Raw genomic sequence first — 24,757 nt, forward strand, 5'->3', positions numbered from 1 at the left:
GTATATTGCACAGAAAAGTCGCTTCATCATCAACTAGCAGTGCCTATTGAAGCTGTAGTCTCCTCCCCTCCTTATGGGTGTCTCCTGTAGCAAGCTGGGGGCTAAGGAGGCATACGTATGGGCCCACTCTTGTCAGATTCCAAGCAGAGTCACGTGTGTCTATAGACGCACACAACACTGAATAGCCATGCGCCCAGTTCCTCCTCAAAGTAGCATGACTGACAGCAGCAGTAGCTTATGGCTCCGCTACCCTCTACATCCCCTGTGAAACCAGGAAATGAGGGTGGCGATGCTGGGGCCAGTGGCAGGGACGTGGAGCCAGGTAAGTGTTCCGGGATTGGGGGTTAACTAGTTAACTGATACGGGGCCTTAAAGTGGTTGTAAACCCTTACAAACCACTTTGACCTACAAGTAAGCCTAGATTAAGGCTTACCTGTAGGTCCAAGAAATATCTCCTAAACCTATACGGTTTAGGAGATATTAACGGGAATGCGCCATAGACAGGGGCGCACAGGTGCACTGGGCAGGCCGCAGATTGCGGCAATATGCCGCTTATGTCATTTCCCACGCGCATGCACCGTAGACACCGTAGACAGCGGCGCGCAGGCGCACTGGGCAGGCCGCAGATCGCGGCGATATGCTGCTCATATAGGCTCCCGAGCGCATGAGTGGGAGTGACATCATTGCGGCCCCGGCGAATCACAGTGCCGGAGCAGCGAGACCCGGAAGTCTCTCCGGGATACATGGCAGCGGTGAAGAGGAAGACGGAGGACCATTTCGGGGGCTTCATTCTCACGTAAGTTATTCATAATGAGCTAGTATGCTATGCATACTAGCTCATTATGCCTTTGCCTTACAGGGTGTGTTTTTTTAATTTATTTTTAATTTATTTTTTGCCTTTACTTCCTCTTTAAGGTTATGCTGTTTCCAGTGGCAAGAGTGATATATGGGGATCAAATATATATTACTTCAGAAACATGAAGTGACAAACTGACAAAAGAAAAAATATGTTGAGACTTTGAGTATATTTTTAAGTCCTCATGCACACATGGTGTTTTTTCAGCAGCTTTTTAGCTTGTTTTTCCTAACGCCCTGTGTGCATGAGGCCTAATAAAAAGGTAAACTGTAAAGACAACAAAATGGATAAAAATGTAGACCTTTATTTTATTGTGTTTAAATTGAAAAGCTGAAGTAAACCTTAAAGTGGAACTTCTCGCTCTCAACATTTACTATTTGTATTATTCTGCCAGCATTAGTAAATGGATAGGAGAGTATATCATTAACTTGTTTTAAACTGGTTTCCACAGGCTTAGGCAAAATTATGTCATACATCCCAGGAGTCCTCAGCAGTAGATGAGAGGTTTGTAGATAAATGCACCTTCATGCCTGAGCTAAGGTCAGATGGATTCCAAGAAGTAAATACTACAAAAACCACCTGCCCTTACTCAAAATGGTCACAGCCACAAATGCAAGGTGAGCGTTTCTCAGTAATATGAAGCACAGAGACGTGGATGGATAGGGGAGTATACTTTGAATATGGAAAATTAATTTAAGATTGTTTTTGGTGCTCAGATGCAGCGTACTTCCACTTTAAGCTTGTAAGTAGTAGTTCTAGTGGGATATGCCTCATTTACACTTATGGTGCTGTCTGAAAAGTGATCTCTGTTCAGAGCATTTGACAGGTGGTGAGGAGGCGTTGTATTACCTCCTCACCGCCTGTTTTAATCCCTAATTGCTAGACTGCCGCACACGCAACCATGGGCATTGTGCACATTTGCAGTGCAGTCCTATTCACTTGAATGGTTCAGTAGATGGTCATGCCTGATGAACATGACAGAGTGTATAATTCCTGCTGTGCCATGTGTACACCCCCTGGCCACTGCCTTTCCAGAAAAAAAAAGGGGAAGGCAGTGGAGGAGTGGTTAAAACATGGCTCAGCTACAGGGTTTTACCACCTCCCAACTGCTAGATGCAAGCACACTATCTACCGATTCTTCACAGAATCATACAATATGAACAAATCTTTGATGACACAGTATGCTTCTTTTCAAGAAATTAACAGATTTTGCACACAACCGATAGATTTCTTTGAAACTTTTCTGATCTTATCATAGGGAAGCAGATAAGTCAATATGATTGCTAAGGGTAGAACGTATCCATCAGTTTTTTTGATCTTCCAATCACATTTTTCTTCTGGACTATAAATTGACTTTACATAGGATTTGATTGTATACAGGGGCGGACTGACAACTCATGGGGTCCCCAGGCAATAGGAGATTATGGGCCCCCCAGACAATCAGAAATTATGGGGCCACACAGTATACACAGACATTTTTCTATTGGCTGAGAAGGTATCTCAGGTTTTTTAGACCAAAAGGATGTCGGTAAGGGACATTTCAGAGACAGATGTAAAAAACAAACAAAAAACTGATTTTTACATACTGTCCCTGGTTTTACTGAGGCTGGCAACCCTGATGGAGCCCCCTAGTGGCCCGGGGCCCTCGAGCAGTGCCCGAGTATCCAAATGGTCAGTCCGCCCCTGATTGTATAGCCACCATTAGAGAAATGTGCAGTTCTAGTCAAACATGCAATCATTAAAAAAAAGCTTTTTCTTACTTTGGGAAAACAATTTTCAATACATAGCCAGAAATAATCTGTGAAACTGGCGTTTTCCCAAGCATTTGCCAAACGACTAACCTTTCTTCAGAATAGGGTATACTTGTAGACAATACATATTTCCTGTATCTGGAAGCATTGTTACAACATTATCTTTAAACCTGGCCTAGACAGGTAGCTTTTTCTTCGGGCAGTGAGCTAAATGAACAAAAAAATAAAGTTGAACAGATTCCTCCGTCTACAAGACAAGGTGGATAGAGGAATTCCTCCGCTAGGAGGTTGTATTCTGACAGCAGGACCCGCCACTGTCAGCAGCTGCTGATTGAAAAAGGTTTCTAGCATGTCCCTTTAACAGAAGTCGATCAAACGATTAACTTCTGCTGAGCAAAGACGGCCTGCTGAACCAGCTGGATTTTTATCAGCCTATGGCAAGCTTTCCTGTCAAATGTCTTTATACACTGCAAGATTTTTTTTTTTTTGGTAGGTAAAGTCATTAGGATTTGGGCTAGGTTCACACTTGTGCGTTTGAATTTTTTCTGCCTTTTTTTAATGTATTTTTAATAAATTTTTCCTGTGCTCTTATTTGAAGTGGAACTGAAAGTGGTTCTAAAAGCTCAAAAAAAATAAATAAATAAAAAAAACCTTCTCTGTGCAGCAGCCCCCCCCCCCCCCCCCCCCAAACTGCGTACTTATCTGAACCCCTTTGCAATCCAGCGATGTGCACATGAGCGTTGGCTCTATGGAAACTCTCCCTCATTGGCTGAGAGAGCAGTGGGAGCCATTGGCTCCCTCTGGTGTCAATCACAGCCAGTGAGCTGATCAGGAGAGAAGGGGAGGGGCCGATCTGAGGCTCTGTATGTGAATAGACACACAGATCAGCAGCGAGCCTGCTTGGGTGCCACCATTGCAAGCTGCTTGCTCTGGGGCCACTTGGCATGAGGGAAAGCCAAGAAGTGCCAATGGGGGACCTTATTCCAAGTCGCGCAGAAGCGGTTTGCATAGGTGTGAACGGTCCCCATAGATCAAAGGTCTTCAAACTTTATAAACAAAGGGCCAGTTTTATTATCCTTCAGACTTTAGGGGGGCCGGAGTTCCCAATGGAAGTAGGAAATGCCCCACTGTCAGTGGAAGTAAAAAAAATGACAAAGGGCCTGTAGCCAGTAGGGGGAAAAAAAAATGGTATGGAATGGTGTCCCAGCACCGGCGTCAGCGGGAGGAATGGTGCGCCCCCCGCCCGCTTGTCGGGGTCAGCGGGAGGAATGGTGCGCCCCCCTTTGTCGGGGTCAGCGGGAAGAATTGGTGCGCCCCCCCTTGTCGGGGTCAGCGGGAAGAATTGGTGCGCCCCCCCTTGTCGGGGTCAGCGGGAAGAATTGGTGCGCCCCCCCTTGTCGGGGTCAGCGGGAAGAATTGGTGCGCCCCCCCTTGTCGGGGTCAGCGGGAAGAATTGGTGCGCCCCCCCTTGTCGGGGTCAGCGGGAAGAATTGGTGCGCCCCCCCTTGTCGGGGTCAGCGGGAAGAATTGGTGCGCCCCCCCTTGTCGGGGTCAGCGGGAAGAATTGGTGCGCCCCCCCTTGTCGGGGTCAGCGGGAAGAATTGGTGCGCCCCCCCTTCTCTGGGTCAGTGAGAGGAATGGTGCGCCCCCCCCCTGGTCGGGGCCAGCGGGAGGAATGGTGCGCCCCCCCCTTGTCGGGGCCAGCGGGAGGAATGGTGCGCCCCCCCCCCCTTGTCGGGGCCAGCGGGAGGAATGGTGCGCCCCCCCCCCTTGTCGGGGCCAGCGGGAGGAATGGTGCGCCCCCCCCCCTTGTCGGGGCCAGCGGGAGGAATGGTGCGCCCCCCCCCTTGTCGGGGCCAGCGGGAGGAATGGTGCGCCCCCCCCCCCTTGTCGGGGCCAGCGGGAGGAATGGTGCGCCCCCCCCCCCTTGTCGGGGCCAGCGGGAGGAATGGTGCGCCCCCCCCTTGTCGGGGCCAGCGGGAGGAATGGTGCGCCCCCCCCTTGTCGGGGCCAGCGAGAGGAATGGTGCGCCCCCCCCCTTGTCGGGGCCAGCGGGAGAAATGGTGCGCCCCCCCCCCTTGTCGGGGCCAGCGGGAGGAATGGTGCGCCCCCCCCTTGTCGGGGCCAGCGGGAGAAATGGTGCGCCCCCCCCCCCTTGTCGGGGCCAGCGGGAGAAATGGTGCGCCCCCCCCCCCTTGTCGGGGCCAGCGGGAGAAATGGTGCGCCCCCCCCCCCCCTTGTCGGGGCCAGCGGGAGAAATGGTGCGCCCCCCCCCCCCCGTCGGGGCCAGCGGGAGAAATGGTGCGCCCCCCCCCTCGTCGGGGCCAGCGGGAGGAATGGTGCGCCCCCCCCTCGTCGGGGCCAGCGGGAGGAATGGTGCACCCCCCCTGTTGGTGTGCCCCCTTGTCGGGGTCAGCGGGAGGAATGGATAAAGGCACGCAAAGGGCCACAGTTTGGAGACCACTGCCATAGACAATAATGGCATTCCTCTTTTCGTACATTGCCACACAGCTGTAAACTGGGACATAAAAAATAAAAAAATAAAGACTTTACTGAGGAATCAGACACAAATCTGACGAGCGCCGCCTTACATCTATGAGGGGGGCGGGGTGGAGAATCTTTTCAACTTTGTAACATCTAAGTGATGATCGAGACATAGGCAAAACGCAACAAGTGAGCAGTTCTGTCATTTGAAGAATATCTAAACACAGCTAACACCACCGATCCCATGGATTTTCAGTTCCAAGAATGCTGCTGACATGGCACTGGCCTCATTTTCAGAAGCCAAAGCCTGAGCTATTATGGGAACTAGGGACCGGGGACACTCCAAGTGCTAGTACGGAGGTGACACAAGGCCACAAAAAGGGGAAATTAGAAGAACACTATAGACAAGTTGTGCTAAACACTTTTTAATTGTTTTCTAAACACAAGAGTGCCAACCAGGCCTGGCTGGAAAGGATGAATGGTAGGCGTAGGCAGGGTTAATGAGCGAGTGGGTGTCATCTGCACCCTTACACTAGGGGGAGCCCTCCACACACCTGTTGTCATCCAATCAGATGTTCCTATACAGGGTGTGTGAAGTATAGTTCAGAGGCAGTGTCACATTACTGCTCCCCATATGGGATAACATGTAGCTCTCTTCTCCTTCCCCACCCCCATACACTGTGCCCTATAATTAGTATAGCTGGGAAGTGCCCAGGGATTCCTCTGAGCTGTCACCATCCCCACACACACCAACGGGAACTTCTGCGCCCCCCCCCCTTACCTGGACTGGGCAGCCATAGCGAAGTTTCTCAGAGCAGCCGTCCAGTGTCCATGAGTTTGTCGTGTCTTGTCCTCCTCAGGCGACCTCCGCCAATTGGCTGTGCCCCCTCCCCTCTTCGCACCTCCGTTACATTATTATGGCTGCCTATGTACGTTCTCCGTCCTCCGCTGCTCTCTCAGCTTCTGTGCGCGTCTGCCCCCCAACAGCAGCAACGAGCTGTCCCCAAACCACGCCCACCAAGCGCTCTAGGACACGCCCCCTTCGTTCGGAGGAGCAGAAATCCCTTTTTGCAGCATACGCCCCTGCATGGGTGAAACCACTGTTAGCGTTTGGGGGGGGCGTAGAACTGTGAACACGGACGCTAATGAATACTAACTGTACACGGGCTAACAAACTAAAGCCTTTTCTTTTAATAGTGTTTGTATATTTTTTTTAAACAGGGTGTGCAGTCGTTTTTATTTTTTTTAACTTTAGTTCAGTAGGTAGTACAGCCCATACCGTAGATGGACGTGTGGAGCGGTGTCAATGGAGCTGTCGTGTGATTGGACGCCGTGTGAGTGGAGGGGCGGTTTTAGAACGAGCAGTCCTCCAGTCACAGGGGAGAGGTGCTCTCAGCTGGAGCTTAGGAAACGAATCTCATTGGGGGATTGTCACACTGGCACGCTACTACAGACAGTGCAGAATGTAAGTGCTGGATACTGGTGTTCTGTCATTACACTGGACTTGGCTAGCCCGGGGGACGTCGGAAAAATCTCCTTTAACCACTTCCAGTCCAAGCCAGCTCTGGTTCTCCTCTCCTACATGTAAAAAAATCATCTTTTTTTTTTTTTTTGCTAGAAATGACTTACAAACACCAAACATTATATATATATTTTAGCAGAGACCCCAGGGAATAAAATGGCAGTTGTTGAAATTTCTAATGTCACACAGTATTTGCTATAATGAATGTTATTTTAGTTGACTAAAATACGACTAAAACAATTGAGATGACTAAAATACGACTAAAACTAAAACAACTGAGATGACTAAAATACGACTAAAACTAAAATGCCATTTTAGTCAAAAGACTAATGCCTTGTACACGCGGTCGGACATTCCGACAACAAAATCCATCAGATTTTTTCAGACGGATTTTGTGGCAAACTTGTCTTGCATACACACAGTCAGACAAAGTTATCGCAAAATCCGATCGTTCTTAAATAGGTGACGTACAACACATACGTCGGGACTATAAAGAGGCCAGTAGCCAATAGCTGTGGTCTCTTAATTTATTCTGAGCATGCGTGGCACTTTGTCCGTCGGAATTGTCTACACACGATCGAAATTTAAACGATCGGATTTTGTTGTCAGAAAATTTTAGATCCTGCTCTCAAACTTTGTGTGTCAGAAATTCCAATGGAAAAAGTAGAATGGAGCCCACACATGATTGGATTTTCCAACAACACGATCCGATCGCACATTTTCCATCGGAAATTCCGACTGTGTGTACAGGGCATAAGACTAAAACTAAATTGAAATTTCACTTCAAAATTAACATTGGTCTGTAGTGCATGTTCATAGCTCAGTGTAATGATAAATAACATATTCGATTTTTCACTCCAGCAGTATATAATGAGTTTGGAAATTGTAGAGAAATGTTAACTAATGCATTACAATTTAATTACACCTATTAGATTTTAGACGACTAAAATGTACTGGAGATTTAGTCGACTAAAACTAAAACAATTGCAGAAGACTAAAATGGGACTAAAACTAATTTAGTCCTAAGACTAAAGCCCCATACACACTATCAGATTATCTGCTGAGTTTTTCCTTCAGATTTACCAAAACCATGTAGTAGAAGGGCCTGGCTGATTACATACACATTGAAACTCCTAAGGTTTGTCCTCATATTATATGGTTTTGGTAAATCTGAAGGAAAAACTCAGCAGATAATCTGATAGTGTGTATGGGGCTTAAGACTAAAACAAAGTTGAAATTTGCTGACAAAATTAACACAGGTCGGCACCACAGCTGATGTTACCATCCGCTCTCGGGTGCTGCCGCCACCATTGCGGGTAAGGGAATGCGGCAGTCATTTGCTCTTATGTCTTATGGGACTCATCTAACCAACCTGAATACATAGCAGACTTGGATGGCGGTGAGAGGACAGAGCTGTGTACTATAATGCTGTGACATGCTGTTTTATAATGTTTTAAATGTAAGCGCATGGAATTTGCGGGTTCTGGGCTTTTGATTTCATAAAGGATATAACACTATTGGAGCCTTTTGTTTACCCTTGCATGTTTCTGATGCTAATGAGATCATTGGGATTATTAGAAGAGTGGAGCGCTGGTAAAAGCAGTGAAACATCCATAATAAGTGCCTTATTGCATAGACCCTCTGGTAAGCGGCCACCTTAGGGATATTGCACATGGTGTGAACGATGACGGTATAGAGCAAAAGGAAAGGATACTCTCACTTTTGGAAAGTGGGTGGACACTCTGTGTGACTATACTCCTCTCTATTTCTCACATGGATACATATGGACACTGTTTACTTTTTTTAATATTACAGGAACTTTTCTGCGTATTTAAGATAGCTATATGCGTTGGAGTACATACTTGCTAAATATTATATGGACTGGCAGTCCACTACGGTATACGTAGCAGTAACAGTGTTAATTTTATTATGACTTTTTAATTTTTAAATGGTTTTCTTATATGCAATTTTTAATGCGACTTTATGCGTTTATGATGCAATTTTATGTATGGTTATGCAAAATTGACAATTTATTTTGCAAATAATATTTAGCGCTGTTAATGTTTGGTTTTTTAAATCAGACAGGTGTGTTTTGTTGGATAAACAAAAAAAGACCGACAATTTTGAAAAAATATTTTTTTTTTTACTTTTTGCTATAATAAATATTTAAAAAACAAATGTCTTCATCCGTTTAGGCCAATATGTAATCTTCTATATATTCTTGGTGAAAAAAAATCACAATAAGCGTATATTAACCACTTGACCACTGGGCACTTAAACACCCTTAATAACCAGACCAATTTTCAGCTTTCGGTGCTCTCACATTTTGAATGACAATTACCCAGTCATGCAAAACTGTACCCATATGAAATTTTTGTCCTTTTTTTTCACACAAATAGAGCTTTCTTTTGGTGGTATTTAATCACCGCTGGGTTTTTCATTTTTTGTGCTATAAAAGAACAAAGACCGAAAATTCTGTAAAAAAAAAAAGAAGATTTTTCTTTGTTTCTGTTATAAAATTTAGCAGATTAGTAATTTTTCTTCATAAATTTATACTACTACATATCTTTGGTAAAAATAAGTACAAATTGGTGGATATTATTTGGTCTTTGTGAAAGTTATAGAGTCCACAAGCTATGGTGCCAATATCTGAAAATTGATCACACCTGAAGTACTGACGGCCTATTTCAATTCTTGAGACCCTAACATGCCATAAAAGTACAAATACCCCCCAAATGACCCCTATTTGGAAAGAAGACATTCCAAGGTATTTAGTAAGAGGCATGATGAGTTTTTTGAAGTTGTCATTTTTTCCCACAATTCTTTGCAAAATCAAGATTTTTTTTACTTTTTTTTTTTTTTTTTCACAAAATTGTCATATTATCAGTTTATTTCTCACACACAGCATATGCATACCACAAATTACACCCCAAAACACATTCTGCTATTACTCCCGAGTATGGCAATACCACATGTGTGAGACTTTTACACAACGTGGCCACATACAGAGGCCCAACATGCAGGGAGCACCAGCAGGCATTCTGGAGCACCCAGGACAATTCTGACATTTCTCTCCTACATGTAAAAATCATCATTTATTTGTTAGAAAATTACATAGAACCCCAAAACATTATATATGTTTTTTTAGCAAAGACCGTAGAGAATACAATGGTGGTCGTTGCAACTTTTTATCTCGCATGCTATTTGCGCAGCAATTTTTTCGAAAAAAAAACAGTTTTGTGCTTAAAAAAAAAAAAAAACAGTAAAGTTAGCCACATTTTTGCATAATGAAAGATGAAGTTATGCTGAGTAAATTGACACCTAACATGTCACTATTCAAAATTGCACACGCTCGTGAAATGGCGCCAAACGTCGCTACTTAAAAATCCCTATAGGCGACGCTTTAAATTTTTTTTACTGGTTACATGTTTTCAGTTACAGAGGAGGTCTAGGGCTAGAATTATTGCTCTCGCTCTAACGTTCACAGCGATACCTCACATGTGTGGTTTGAACACCGTTTTCATATGTGGGCGGGACTTACGTATGCGTTCGCTTCTGCATGCGAGCAAATGGGGACAGGGGCGCTTTAAATTTTATTTTTATTTATTATTGTTTATTTTACTTTATTTATTTTAGTTTAACTTTTTTTTTCCCAAAAATAACTTTTTGAATAAATAAAATCGTATTGATCGTATTGGCAAGTCGTTAGAAGTACCGGAGGGCTGCGGTAGGGGGGACGTCTATGGCTGGGTATTGCAGGGTATCACCGAGTATGGCTGGATATCTCCGAGTATGGCTGGGTATGGCAATTTTTGGCAGAGTATTGGCTGGGTATTGCAGAGTATTGGCTGGGTATTGCAGAGTATTGGCTGGGTATTGCAGGGTATTGCAGAGTATTGGCTGGGTATTGCAGGGTATTGCAGAGTGCAGAGTATTGGCTGGGTATTGGCTGGTATTGCAGAATGCAGAGTATTGGCTGGTATTGCAGAGTATTGGCTGGTATTGCAGAGTATTGACTGGTATTGGCAGGGTATTGCAGAGTATTGGCAGGGAATTGAGGGGTTAAATTTCGGTGAGCAGGGATGTGGGCACTGCAGATGCAGCCCACAGCGCTGCTGACACCGATCTCTTCCCCCTCCGCTGTACTGATCGGTACAGAGAGGGGAGGGAGGAACCGGCGTCATGTTATGTTTGTTTACAAGTGATCGCTCCGTCATTTGACAGAGCGATCACGTGGTAAACGGCCGCTATGAGCGCCCCTTTTACCGTGATGCGGTCATGGATGCTCTCGAGTGCGCGCCCGAGCGGAATTCTGGGAAGACGTCATATGACGGCCTCCCAGAGTTAAGAAACCGCCCCGTAGCCGTCATTCGGCTATGGGGCGGTTGTTAAGTGGTTAATTGTTCTAGTGTCTACAAAATAGGAGATATACTTTTTATAGCATTTTTTTTTATTATTATTATTTTATTTTTTTTAGTAATGGCGGTGATCAGCGATTTTTAGCGGGACTGTGACATTGCGGCAGACATGTCGGACATTTTTGACACTTTTTTGGGACCAATGACATTATTACAGTGATCAGAGCTAAAAAATAGCCACTGATTGCTGTATAAATGACATTGGCAGGGAAGGGGTTAACACTAGGGGGCAAGTGTTCCCTAAGGAGGTTTTTCTAACTGTGGGGGTAGAGGACTGACAGGGAGTAGAGAGCGATTTCTGTTCCTAATCACTAAGAACAGACAATCTCTCTCTACTCCCCTGACAGAACGGGGATCTGTTATGTTTACATTGACAGATCTGTTCATTTACATTGACAGATCACCAGTCTGGCCCTCTGTGGAGTGATCACTGGTGACCGGTGGACATCCCAGCTGCTGGCCACATGCATGGGCTCCGGCTGCATACCGGTATGGCGCAGCCGAGCCATTCTGCTAGTATAACTGCAGCGGCTGGTTGGCAAGCTGTTAAAAAAGAAAACAAAACAGTAAAGTTAGCCCAATGTTTTTTTTTTTGTATAATGTGAAAGATGATGTTACACTGGGTAAATATATACCTAACATGTCATGCTTTAAATTGTGCACACTCGTGGAATGGTGCCAAACTTCTGTACTTAGAAATCTCCATAGGCTACGCTTTCAAAATTTTTACAGGTTACCAGTTTAGTTACAGAGGAGGTCCAGAATTATTATTTTCACTATAACATTTTGGCAATACCTCACGTGTGGTTTAAACTAGGGGTGCAGCAAATGGTGCTGAAAACCGATACCGAAAATGAAAAATACACTAGGCCGAAAACCGATACCGAAAATGACCGAAAACCGAAAATGACTGTTTTTAAAACATATATTTTTATATAAACATGTATTTTTATCTTTTAAATAAAACCTATACATTTTTATATAACACATTGCTAATAGTATTAGCAAAATTTCCATGCGGTGCATCTCTAGCAGATATGATATAGGAGATGGTTAGAGACTGCAGACATGGTACAGGAGATGGTCAGAGACGGCAGACATGGTACAGGAGATGGTCAGAGACGGCAGACATGGTACAGGAGATGGTCAGAGAATGCAGACATGGTACAGAAGATGGTCAGAGACTGCAGACATGGTACAGGAGATGGTCAGAGACTGCAGACATGGTACAGGAGGTGGTCAGAGACTGCAGACATGGTACAGGAGATGGTCAGAGACTGCAGACCTGGTACAGGAGATGGTCAGAGACTGCATACGTTACCGTAAGCTTCACCGAGTGGGCTCACTGTTTCCAATAGCATGTCAAACAACAAGTCCTGCACTCTTAACCCCTGCATCTCTACACACTGATAATGCGCCTCCTGCTGATCATATCAACAAACCACTCCTTATCGCTGTGTGCTGACAGCTTTCCTCCATAGAGCACTGTTTTGCTTTCTGCCTTTCAGCCGTCTCGTCAGGAGGGAGGAAGAGAGAGGAGGGGAAAAGAGAGGAGAGGAGTGGACGGGGCGCTCCAGAATGACACCCCTGTACTGGGCAGCACCTGGGGCGGGGAACCAGGGGCAGGGCCCTGCTCAGGCCCTACCCCATTTTCAGCGCCATTATCGGCAAGAATTCTCTTTTGGCAAATTGCCGTAAAGGACATTTACGGCTGATATGTATCGGTGGCCGAAATTTCGGTGCATCCCTATTTTGAACACCGTTTACATATGCGGGTGCAACGTACGCACGCGTTCACTTCTGTGTGTGGGGCACTTTAAAAAATGTTTTTATTGTTTATTTTAGTTTTTAGTTTTTACACTTTCCCTTTACATTTTATTTATTTTTATCACATTTATTCCTATTATAAGGAATGTAAACATCCCTTGTAATAGGAATAAAGCATAACAGGTCCTCTTTACAGAGAGATCTTGGGTCTATAAGTCCCCACATCTGTCCTCCTAGGCTGGAAAGTCTGAGATAAAAACAAAAAACGACTTCAGGCTTTCCAGCTAAAAAACTACAGTGCTTACATCTGCCGCCACCAGAAGTGACGTCATGACATTGCTCCCCGGCTCTGATGATCATAGAGATGGCCAGGGACCATTTAGCCCTCGGTCAGCTCTATGGTAAGAGGCCGCTGCCAGACAATTTATTCTCCGGCTCGCCGATTACAAGGGCGAGCAGGTAGAATCACCGGAGGGTGGCAGGAGGGAGGACATCCCCTCCCACCACCTGTAAAAACAATCAGGCGGTTCAACAGCCATTATGATTGCTTTTATATGAGAGGCAATCACCAACAGTAAGAAACTATATCTGAACGATGCCTGCATCTGCAGGCATCATTAACATTTAGCCACTTAAAGCCCAGGATGTCATATGCTGTCCACCTAGGGTTGAGTGAAAACTTTACACCGTTAATTGCCCCTTTGTTGGTAAAACCTAGATTTAAAGTATCACTAAATGCACATCAAAGAAAACTATCAATAAATGGTGTATTACATGTTGTTCTTACTCACTCAGTCTCTATGAGACTCGTTTTCTGTATTCTGCAAAAAACCTGGTTGATCCTGCTGCTCTCTATCTCCATCTTCTGTTCATATCCCCAATTTAGCTAGCGATTTTACAACTGTGGTGGCAACTCTGCACATGCTCAGTTTTCAGTGAGTTTCTATGCTGAGCATTTCCCCCTATCACATCTGAACAGCCCATGTAACTATAGTATCACACATGTGGGTGTATACACAGTGGTAAATGACAGCCCTCTCCCTCCCTCCTCCTCTATGCCCACTAACCAGCTAAACAAAATGGGGTGGGATATTATATGTAAATTGATAGAGACTTCACATTCCTCTGTTTCTAAGACACAGGCTGCAGATGTGTGATACAGCCTGTGACTTTCAGAAATTCACCCACACCATATTATTTCCACAAAATAACGAAGATTTAATTTCAAATATATATTTGTATGCCAATTTAAAACAGTTTATTGATTTTTTTTTTATTTTTACTCTGTATTCCAAAGGCTGTTTATATTTTTTTATGAACATGTGACCAGCAGCAGAAGACTAGAAGCTCCTCCTGCTTATGTTTCCGTGCAGACAGGCTATGAAAGTCCTGGGTCACGTGACAGCTGTATATCGATTAGGAAAAGGGTATAAAGATTTTTTTTAAATAAAATAATTACAGTGCCATCATCCACATACAGAAGTAGAAGGGACAATATAAATTAAACTGGGTGTGTTTAGCATCACTTTAACCCCTCAAACATACTGTATATTTTAACACTATACTACTTTTTTTTTAGTGAATTGTTAAGGGTACAATGCCCCATACGCATTTACATGGGGGGAGGCAGGATTCCAGATTCCGATAAGCCCCCCGACCGCAAACCCCGACAACCAGCGGGCAAGGGTTGTCGGGAAGAGGCCCTTGTCCCCATCAACATGGGGGCAAGGTGCTTTGGGGTGGGGGGCCCTCCTGCCCCAAAGAACCCATCCTCCCATGTTGTGCACATGCGGCCTGGTATGGTTCAGAAGGGGGGAGGGAAGCTCGCTCATCCCCCTCCCTTTCCTGACTTGCCGGGCTGCATGCTCGGATAAGGGTCTGGTATGGATTTTGGGGGACCCCCATGCCATTTTCTTAAACATTTTGGGGTGTGGGGGTCCCCTCCGAATCCATACTAGACCCAAGGGCCTGGTATGGACCTGGGGGGACCCCACGCTGTTTTGCGTTGGTCTGAACTGTAAGCAAAAACTGATCCAGAAAGTATAAGTGTATTTTTGTGGTGTGAACTGGCCCTAAAATTGCATGCACAGTGTTTTCCATGTATTCCAATGGTTCTAGTTCACACCAATGCAGTCAGTTCCAGTAATTTTCCAGTGCAGAAACTGCCTGGAACTGACAGCATTGGTGTGAACTAGAGACATTGGAATACATGGAAAAACACTGTGCATGCATTTTTAGTGCACAAAAAAGCGCATGGAACTGCATCTGGCCCTTTTAGAGCACAGGGCAGTCCATTTCTGTGTTCTAATTGCCCAGGAGGTAGACTACCTGTACAAAAACTTTGCAGATCACAACAAGTGGAGCCCATACCTCAGAGATGATGAACCTTGGCACCCCAGAACTACATTTTCCATGATGCTCATGCACTTTGCAGTGTAGATGAGCATTATGGGAAATGTAGTTCCAAAACATCTGGGGTGCCAAGGTTCACCATCACTGCTATCTTTTTGCAGCTCCTGGAAGTCAGAAGCCTTTACGGAGGACCCGAGTGCCGCCCTCACTTCATTTGAGTGACGTCAGAGCTGTAACAGAAAGCACCGCCCATGTAAAAGTGAGACCCACACGTCCAGTCAACCGGCCCCACCGGAAGCTGTGGCGCGATTGACTGCGCCACGTGTCGCTTCCCATATTGCACTGCGCCCGGTGCTCGCAGTGCACATAAGGAACTTTTTCAATTTTTTTTTTCTTAAAGGGACATGTTTAAATAACTTTTTTTTTTTTTTTACTACCGGGGGGGCTGCTCTTGAAATGGGAAAGTTGTTTTCAACTGATAACGTCAACCCTGCAGCTCCTGAAGTATAGCACTTTTTAGTCTTTCTGCAGACTGGTTGGACTTGGGTATTAGCCTTAGCCTAAAAGTCCAGTTTTTGACTAGTTCAGCAGTCATGAGAGGGAAGTGGGCAATTGACCTATTAGTAGACCAGTGCATGAAGGCAGTACTAAAGATCAGACCCTTCAAAATACATTTCTTTACTCTGTAGGATTTACATATTGTCCAAGATGTACTTTAATAGGAACCCTTTGAGCCCACATAGAACTGTTTGTTGAAAAATATGACTCTAAAAAAACATTTTCCAGATTGCAGTTACTTCAGGGGCGAGGGTTTCAGAACTTCAGGTGCTAAGAACCAAAGAACTATACACAGCCTTCACTGACAAGCAGTTCATTGGCAAAGCGGCATCTTTAAATCCTCTATCACATGAATGGGTGTTACCAGCTTTTCCATCAGAGCCCAGGAGCAACTTCCTCATTTAGAATTTTGGGAAGGTTGTTTGTTCTTTCTAGTGGCAGAGCCAGAGGCAAAAAGCCACTTAGAGAACCCTATATTTGTGGATTATGAAGCTCATCATAAGAATTACAGGGTTATTAGGCAGGATCCGCCATCACCACCATCAGAGGTAGAGCCTGCCTATACATGTATCGAAATTTGACGACTCCTTGATGAACAGGCTAAATTTTGATCCATACATGGCCAGCTGTAGATGGGCTTAACTAACATTTTATATGCAGTTATAGCATTTTTTTCCTTTTTGGGATACAGGTTTTACATAAATTAAAGCTGATCCTCGTAAGTACTCCTGTCCGTGTTAAATGGTTTGTCACAAACCAATAGACCAGGCTGTCCAGAGAAAATTGCAGTTAAAGCAAATGAAAAAATAACAGACTTCTTGGCTGGATCACCAGGTGAAAGAGGGAAAAAAAAAAAAACTGATGCAGCCTAAGAATTGGAAAATGGCAATTTGATCCTTTTTTAATTTTTTTTCCGTTTAACTTTGCTTTTGAAAAATCCATTATATCTGCACCACTAGGGATGAGTCGAACACCCCCCGGTTCGGTTCGCACCAGAACTTTCAAACGGACCCCACGTTCGTTACGAACGTTAGAACCCCATTGAAGTCTATGGGACTCGAACGTTCGAAATGGAAAGTGCTAATTTTAACGGCTAATATGCAAGATACTGTCCTAAAAAGGGTTTGGGGACCTGGCTCCTGCCCCAGGGGACATGGGTCAATGCCTAAAATGTTTTTAAAAATGGCCGTTTTGGCGGGAGCACTGATTTTACTGACGATTAAAGTGAAAAAAAAAGTGAAATATTCCTTTAAATATGGTGCTTGGGGGGTGTCTGTAGTATGCCTGTGAAGTGCCACGTGTTTCTCGTGTTTAGAACAGTCCCTGCACAAAATGACATTAAACGGAAATAACACCATTTAAAACTGCTTGCGGTTTTAATGTTATATCTGGTTCCTGCAATATGGTTGAAAATCATTCAGAAAAATGGCATGGGTAGCCCTCCCTGCCCATTACCAGCCTATTTGGGTCTTGTACGCATATTAAGGGGAACCCTGTACCCATATTAAAAAAAGCAAATGCGTGTGGCCCCCAGGCCCTATATACTCAGAACAGCAGTATACAGGCGGTGCAAACAAGACAGGGACTGTGTAGGTTTGTTGTGTTAAGTTGAATCTGTTTGTAATTTTCAACTGGTACATTTTTAAAGTGTAGCTCCAGTCAAAAAAACTATTTTTAAGCTTTTTGGAAAACATAGGGAAGGGTTATCACCCCTGTATAATTTGTTTTGTCGTCCATCTTTTTTCATCTCACTTGCTGCTGTCTCCTTGCGTTTGCAAGTAGGAGATGTTTGTAAGTTGGATGTTTGAAAGTAGGGGCCTGCCCTATATGCTCTGCAGAAATGGCGGAACAAGGTGTTGGCTTTGCCACAACATTGTAAGCCCTCAAAGTGACTCTTGGTGGGCGCTGGAGCGCCCTGCTGTGAACGATTATATCAAGAATTGTAATTACATGCCATTGTTGAACAGTGGTAGAAAAATTGACCTTTGGTGGTTGTGGTGCTGGTGCCACAACACTATAAGTCCTCACCGTTACTCTGGGTGGGCACAGGAAGGGGCCCTCCTGTGAAATATTATATCAAGAATTGTAATTACATGTCCCTGTTAAACAGGGGCAGAAAAATGTGGCCTTAGGCACTGCTGCTGGTGCCACCACACTGCAACCTCTGCCATATACTCTAGTTTTATTGCAGGAATTAGCCCTGCTGCAAAGCATTGCATCAAAAATTGTACTTAAACGCCCCTGTTAAACAGGGGCAGAAAAATTGGGCCTTAGGCACTGGTGCTGGTGCCACCACACTGCAACCTCTGCCATATACTCTAGTTTTATTGCAGGAATTAGCCCTGCTGCAAAGCATTGCATCAAAAATTGTACTTAAACGCCCCTGTTAAACAGGGGCAGAAAAATTGGGCCTTAGGCACTGGTGCTGGTGCCACCACACTGCAACCTCTGCCATATACTCTAGTTTTATTGCAGGAATTAGCCCTGCTGCAAAGCATTGCATCAAAAATTGTAATTAAACGCCCCTGTTAAACAGGGGCAGAAAAATTGGGCTGCTGGCATCACCCAGAACCAAAAATGTTCTTCCAACATATCAGCGGAGGAGGAAGAGGATAGACAATCAACATAACAGGACAGTCACTCAGCATCAGCATAGGCAGTCTTGAAGGGATGTGGTATTTCAAAAAAAATTATTCGGTTACATCAGCTTCAGGTGCTTGGTAGCTGTGGGTGATCCAAGACTGATTCATCTTGATGAAGGTCAGTCGATCAACTGATTCGGTGGACAGGCGCACCCTGTGATCGGTAACAAAGCCACCAGCAGCACTGAAGGTGCGTTCCGAAAGAACGCTGGATGCAGGACAGGCCAGTAGCTCAATTGCATACTGTGCAAGCTCTGGCCAGTGATCCATCCTCAAGACCCAGTAAGCCAGAGGATTTTCGGTGGGAAAGGTGTCCAAGTCTGACCTTGCCCCTAGGTATTACTGCACCATGTAAATCAGACGCTGGCGATGGGTGCTGGAACCAATCATACCTTGGGGCTGCGGACTAAAAAATTGTCTGAAAGCATCAGTCAGACGGCCACCTTCTCCACCGCTCCTTCTGACCGATGCCTCAGCAACACGTTGTCCAGGACCAGGAGTTTGTAACCTCCCAGTCTCTGGGAACGCGTTCCACAGAGCTTTCTGCAAGGCCTCCCGGAGATGTCTCATCCTCTGCTCCCTCTGCGATGGCAAGATAAGGTCGGCAACCTTACCCTTGTACCGTGGATCAAGGAGAGTGGCCAGCCAGTAATGGTCCCTCTCCTTGATCCGAAGAATACGAGGATCCTTCCGCAGGCTTTGCAGGATCAGGGAGGCCATGCAGCGTAGGTTAGCTGAGGCATTCGGTCCGGAGTCCTCTGGGTCACTAAGGACAACATGATCCGCAGCTACCTCCTCCCAGCCACGTACAAGTCCACGTGTTTCTTGGGACTGTAAATCATCCCTATAAGACTGCTGCTGCTGATGCTGATGCTGATGCTGAGTGCCAGCCTCCACCTCCATGCTGACACAATCATCCTCCTCCTCCTCCTCTTCCTCCTCCTCATCCTCTTCCTGTGTGATGGGTGGCACAGCAGGAACACTGTCTGGATAAAGGGGGCCTTGAGAGGCAAGGAAGTCCTCCTCTTCCTGCCTCTGTTCTGCCTCAAGTGCCCTGTCCATTATTCCACTCAGCATATGCTCCAAGAGGTGGACAAGAGGTACAGTGTCACTGATGCATGCACTGTCACTGCTCACCATCCTTGTGGCCTCCTCAAACGGTGACAGGACAGTGCATGCATCCCTGATCATGCCCTACTGGCGTGGTGAGAAAAAACCAAGCTCCCCTGACCCTGTCCTGGTGCCGTAGTCGCACAGGTACTCATTGATGGCCCTCTGCTGCGTGTGCAGCCGCTGCAGCATGGCCAATGTTGAGTTCCATCTGGTGGGCATGTCGCATATAAGGCGGTTCTTGGGCAGGTTCAACTCCTTTTGGAGCTCAGCCAGCCGAGCACAGGCATTAAATGATTGGCGGAAATGCACACAGACTTTCCTGGCCTGCTTCAGGACATCCTGTAAGCCGGGGTACCTGCCCAAGAACCGCTGCACCACCAGGTTAAGGACGTGAGCTACACAGGGCACATGGGTCAGTTGTCCCTGTCGGAGGGCGGAGAGGAGGTTGGTGCCATTGTCGCAAACCACCATTCCTGGCTTAAGCTGGCGTGGCGTCAACCACCTCTCGGCCTGCCCCTGCAGAGCTGACAAAACATCCGCCCCAGTGTGGCTCCTGTCCCCCAAACAAACCAGCGCAAGCACGGCAGGGCATCGTTTTGCCTGCGTACTTGCGTAGCCCCTGGAACGCCTACGGAGCACCGCTGGTTCTGAGGACAGAGCACTGGAAGAGGCCATGGAGGAAGAAGAAGAGGAGGGGGTGGAGGAGAGAGGTGTGTCACAACCAATAGTAGCATTTTGGAGGCGTGGTGGCGGAACAACCTCCAACACTACTGCACCTTGTCCTGCATCCTTCCCAGCAGCCAGAAGAGTGACCCAATGGGCCGTGAAAGACAGGTAACGTCCCTGTCCATGCCTGCTGGACCATGAGTCAGCGGTAATATGCACCTTACCGCTGACCGCCCTGTCCAGCGAGGCAAGGACATTGCCTTCCACATGCCGGTAGAGAGCCGGAATCGCCTTCCGTGAGAAAAAGTGGCGTTTGGGGACCTGCCACTGAGGAACCGCACATTGTACAAACTCACGGAAGGGGGCCGAGTCTACCAACTGAAAAGGCAGCAGTTGAAGTGCTAGCAATTTAGCCAAGCTAGCATTCAACCACTGGGCATGTGGATGGCTTGGAGTAAACTTCTTCCGCCGGTCCAGCAGCTGGGGCAGGGACATTTGCCTGATATAATCAGACGTGGGTGTACCACTAGCAGAGTTCCCGGAAGCACTTGGCTGTGACACACCTAATTCTACACCTTCATTCCCCTCAGAGAAGGTTTCAGAGAGGACTGAAGGTCTAGTGGGGTTGGAGATGCCAGCTGATGAGGAGCAAGGAGAGGTCCGCTTTGTTCTTTGGTGTGGGTCTTTGAGGTACGCTTGCCAACGAGCTGCATGGCAGGTCAACATATGTCTGGTCAAGCATGTGGTGCCCAAGCGGCTGATGTTTTGGCCACGTGAGATACGCTTGAGACATATGTTGCAAATAGCAGCGGTGCGATCTGATGCACTCGTCTCAAAAAAGGCCCACACCAAAGAACTTTTAGAATAACGCGCAGAGGCAGCGCCCTGCACAGGCGGAGCTCTGCGGTGTGATTCAGTCGGTGTGCTGCCCCTAAGCTGGCCCCTGGAGGGCATCCTGCCTCGTTGGACATGTGCCTCCTCCTCCTCCCTCCTTCCAGGCACCCACGTGGTGTCAGTGCCCTCATCATCCCCTCCCTCTTCATCGCTTTAGCAAACCTGGCAGTATGCTGCAGCTTGTGGAACATGACTGCCAGATTGCTGTCCTTCTTGAGCATCCCCTCTCTCTGCGCTCAAGCTACTGCCTTCCTCTAGCTGAGTGTCATCATCAGAGCCCACCAAACACTGGGCATCCTCCTGGAGCATGTACCCAACACTGTACTCAAAGAGTTCAGGAGACTCCTCAGGAGGACGTGGTGGGTCTAGGGAAGGAGTCACTGATGATGACATTGAGAGGAGTGAAGACGATGCGTTGGCAGCTGCTTTGCTACTACCCTGAGACTGGGTGAGAGAGGATGAGGAGGATGAAGAGGGCTTGGTCATCCACTCTACCAAGTCGTTGGCATGTTGCGGTTCAACATGTCCAGCTGCCGAAAAGAAGGACAAGCATGTCCCATGGCCACGTGCTGATGACAATGCACCGCGTCCACGACCAGCACTGTTGTCTCTAGACACAGAGCCTGCTTGTCCTCTTTTATCGGCTCGCGCCTGTCTGCCTCTCCTTGCTGGCCTTCCAGACATGGTAATGGCCTAAAGGGAGTTGGGTAAAACAGCAGTTGGGTAGTTTATATTGTGCTGGAGGCACACAACACCCACTAACTCCTGCAGATGCCTTTTTTATAGAACACCAGAGATAAAGGGGTATATACAGATGTATACTGTGCTGTGCTGGAGGCACACACAACTTCCAATAACTCCTGCAGATGGCAATTGGGCTCAAATAGAGAACAGCTATGTAGGTGGATTATAGCGGTATGTACTGGGTACAGAGCACGCAGACAGCACGCACTATCTCCTAACACTACTGACTGCAAGCTCTATTATTAAAGATAGATCACTAGCTATATAGGTGAGGTGAATATCGCGGTGTATACTGCGGTCAGGGCACGCAGACAATAACCAGAAAACAGCAGAGATAAAGGGGTATATACAGATGTATACTGTGCTGTGCTGGAGGCACACACAACTTCCAATAACTCCTGCAGATGGCAATTGGGCTCAAATAGAGAACAGCTATGTAGGTGGATTATAGCGGTATGTACTGGGTACATCCTGCCTGTGGCCAATCATGGCTCTCCTCGCTGCTGGCGCTGCGATTGGCCAAGCATGCGGGGTCACAGTGCATGCTTGGCCAATCATGAGCCAGCAATGCACTGCGCCATCGCAGTGCATTGTGGGCCGTGAGCGCCGCGCGAATTTTGACGCGAACGGACCAAGTGTTCGGATTTCGCCGAACGGACGAACAGCCAATGTTCGAGTCGAACGTACGTTCAACTCGAACACGAAGCTCATCCCTATGCACCACAAAAGACCACCAAAAACAATCAAGTGCAACAGCTATAGTTCAGCAGTATAGTGTGAAAATAACACTAAACAAATGGATAAATATGGAAACCCAGCACTATCACCCCAAAATAAAGTGCAATATGTGCTAATCAAATCATCCTTATAGTATATGGCAAATCACATTTGAAAATAAATAAATAAAAACATAAACACAAAATTTGTAAACTTATATGAAAAAAACCTATATAAAAAAGTGACTAGTGCAAAATATAAAATGCAACTAATTCATATGACTGTGCACAAATCTTCCCTTTGCCAACAGTGACCCTCACCAAAGTTCATAAAAGGTGTTTATATCCACAAAACTCTGTGAATCCACCGCTTTGCCCCACCACCAAGCAGTGCTATAAGTCACCAGAAATAAATCAATACAGGCATAAAGCCAATATTATGATACACTTGATCTCCAACTAAGATGTCACTGCTTAATATCTACTAGGCTTGTGCAAATTGTTTAGTAACAAATCGAAATTCGGCCGAATTTTGCATCTTTCGGACATTCGGATGCATCCTAATAAAAAAAATAACGAATTACAACAAATACGAAAGAAATAATAGCGGATATAACAAATGAATTCGACATGATTCGGTAATTCTTTAAAGATCTAATGAAACAAAAGGTCAGCTCAAAGTAAATCTTATAGTCCAATCAGCTGATTCATTTTGTGCCGGAGGTTGGATTACTGGCAAAGTGCATTCCTGAGAACTGAGTTAGAAGGGTGTTGCATTGTATTTCAGCTGAGGAGAAAAGACGTTGTCATTGTTGTGAGTCATTATCACGAATATATATACATACATAAATATCGAATTTCAACTAATACAAATGAAATTATAGTGCATATAACAAATGATTTCGACAGGATTCGAGATTCAGTATAACAAATATCGACACTCTACGAATAATAACAAATTATCCGAAAACGTATTAACGTAACATAACGAATCTAAAGCCGCGTACACACGGGCGGACTGTCTGGCCAACTTAGTCCGTCAGACAATCCGACGGACAGTCCGTCATACTTTCGAATGAACGGACTTGACCACACACACCACTTTTTGAGCGGACTAATACGGCGTACTAAGTCCGCCATACTATCCGCCCTACTTTTGAAATGAACGGACTCGCCCACACACGCGGAGGAAAGTCCGCTCATTTCGAGCGCGTCTCCAGGTAGGCAGGGCCCGCGAAGGAGACGCCGCTGACCCCGCCGCCTGGTATGGACTTAAAGGGGAACCCCAACGCCGAAAAAAATCGGCGTGGGGGTCCCCCCCAAGTCCACAACAGACCCTTGTCCGAGCACGCTACCCGGCCGGCCAGGAAAGGGGGGCGAGCGAGCGTCCCCCCTCCTAAACCGTACCAGGCCGCGTGCCCTCAACATGGGGGGGTGCCTTGGGGAAGGGGAGGCCGCGCGGCCCCCCCACCCCAAAGCACCTTGTCCCCATGTTGATGAGGACAAGGGCCTCTTCCCGACAACCCTGGCCGTTGGTTGTCGGGGTCTGCGGGCGGGGGGCTTATCGGAATCCGGGGGCCCCCTTATTAGACCGGCCCCCCACCCTATGTGAATGAGTATGGGGTACAATGTACCCCTACCCATTCACCTGTAAAATAAAAGTACCAAAAAAAACACAACACACAAGATAAAATACTTTATTGCACAGCTCCGGGGGTCTTCCGTCTTCGGGGGTCTTCTCGCCGGACTCCTCCGCTATCTTCTTCTAGCTCTTTTGCTAGCGGAGGAGTCCGGCTTTCTTCCTCGCCGCCGGCCTCTTCTCCCGACTTCGGGGGTCTTGTCCCCCTCTTCGGTTCTTCTGCCGGGCCACCGCGCCTTCTTATAGCTCTTTTACAGGCGGTGGCCCGGTCTTCTGTCGCCGCCGCCGCCGCCTTCCGTTCTTCTTCTTCTTCTTCTTCTTCAGGAGATGTTGCTTCGACGATCTCTCCGGCCGGAATGCCAGGGACGCACTGCGCGGCCACTTATATAGGGACAAGGGGCGGTGTCACATGGCTTTATGTCACATGGGTTGGTGTCACATGGTGACCCCGCCCCCTTACGATGTCATAGTCCCCATGTGACATCAACCCATGTGACCAACCCATGTGACATAAAGCCATGTGACACCGCCCCTTGTCCCTATATAAGTGGCCACGCAGTGCGTCCCTGGCATTCCGGCCGGAAAGATCGTCGAGGCAGCATCTCCTGGAGAAGAAGAAGAAGAAGAAGAAGAAC

At 46.6% G+C, this 24,757-nt stretch overlaps 1 protein-coding gene across 3 annotated transcripts in view; it reads right to left on the bottom strand.

Annotated features, from left to right (window-relative positions):
* Window positions 1-6,116, bottom strand: part of AFF1 (ALF transcription elongation factor 1) — a 204,314-nt gene extending 198,198 nt beyond the window's left edge. Inside the window, exon 1 of one of the 3 annotated variants that reach the window (XM_077476366.1) lies at window positions 5,873-6,116. In XM_077476366.1, coding sequence (XP_077332492.1) covers window positions 5,873-5,889 — 17 coding nt within the window. In that variant the 5' untranslated portion in view covers window positions 5,890-6,116. The remainder of the gene's footprint in view (window positions 1-5,872) is intronic. The other 2 variants (XM_077476365.1, XM_077476368.1) reach the window with 2 other exon arrangements.
* Window positions 6,117-24,757: the final 18,641 nt, after the last annotated feature.

This window comes from Lithobates pipiens, unplaced genomic scaffold, assembly GCF_037356315.1.
Source record: "Lithobates pipiens isolate NorthernLeopardFrog02 unplaced genomic scaffold, aLitPip1_a1.2 Scaffold_13, whole genome shotgun sequence".
Taxonomy (NCBI): Eukaryota; Metazoa; Chordata; class Amphibia; order Anura; family Ranidae; genus Lithobates; species Lithobates pipiens.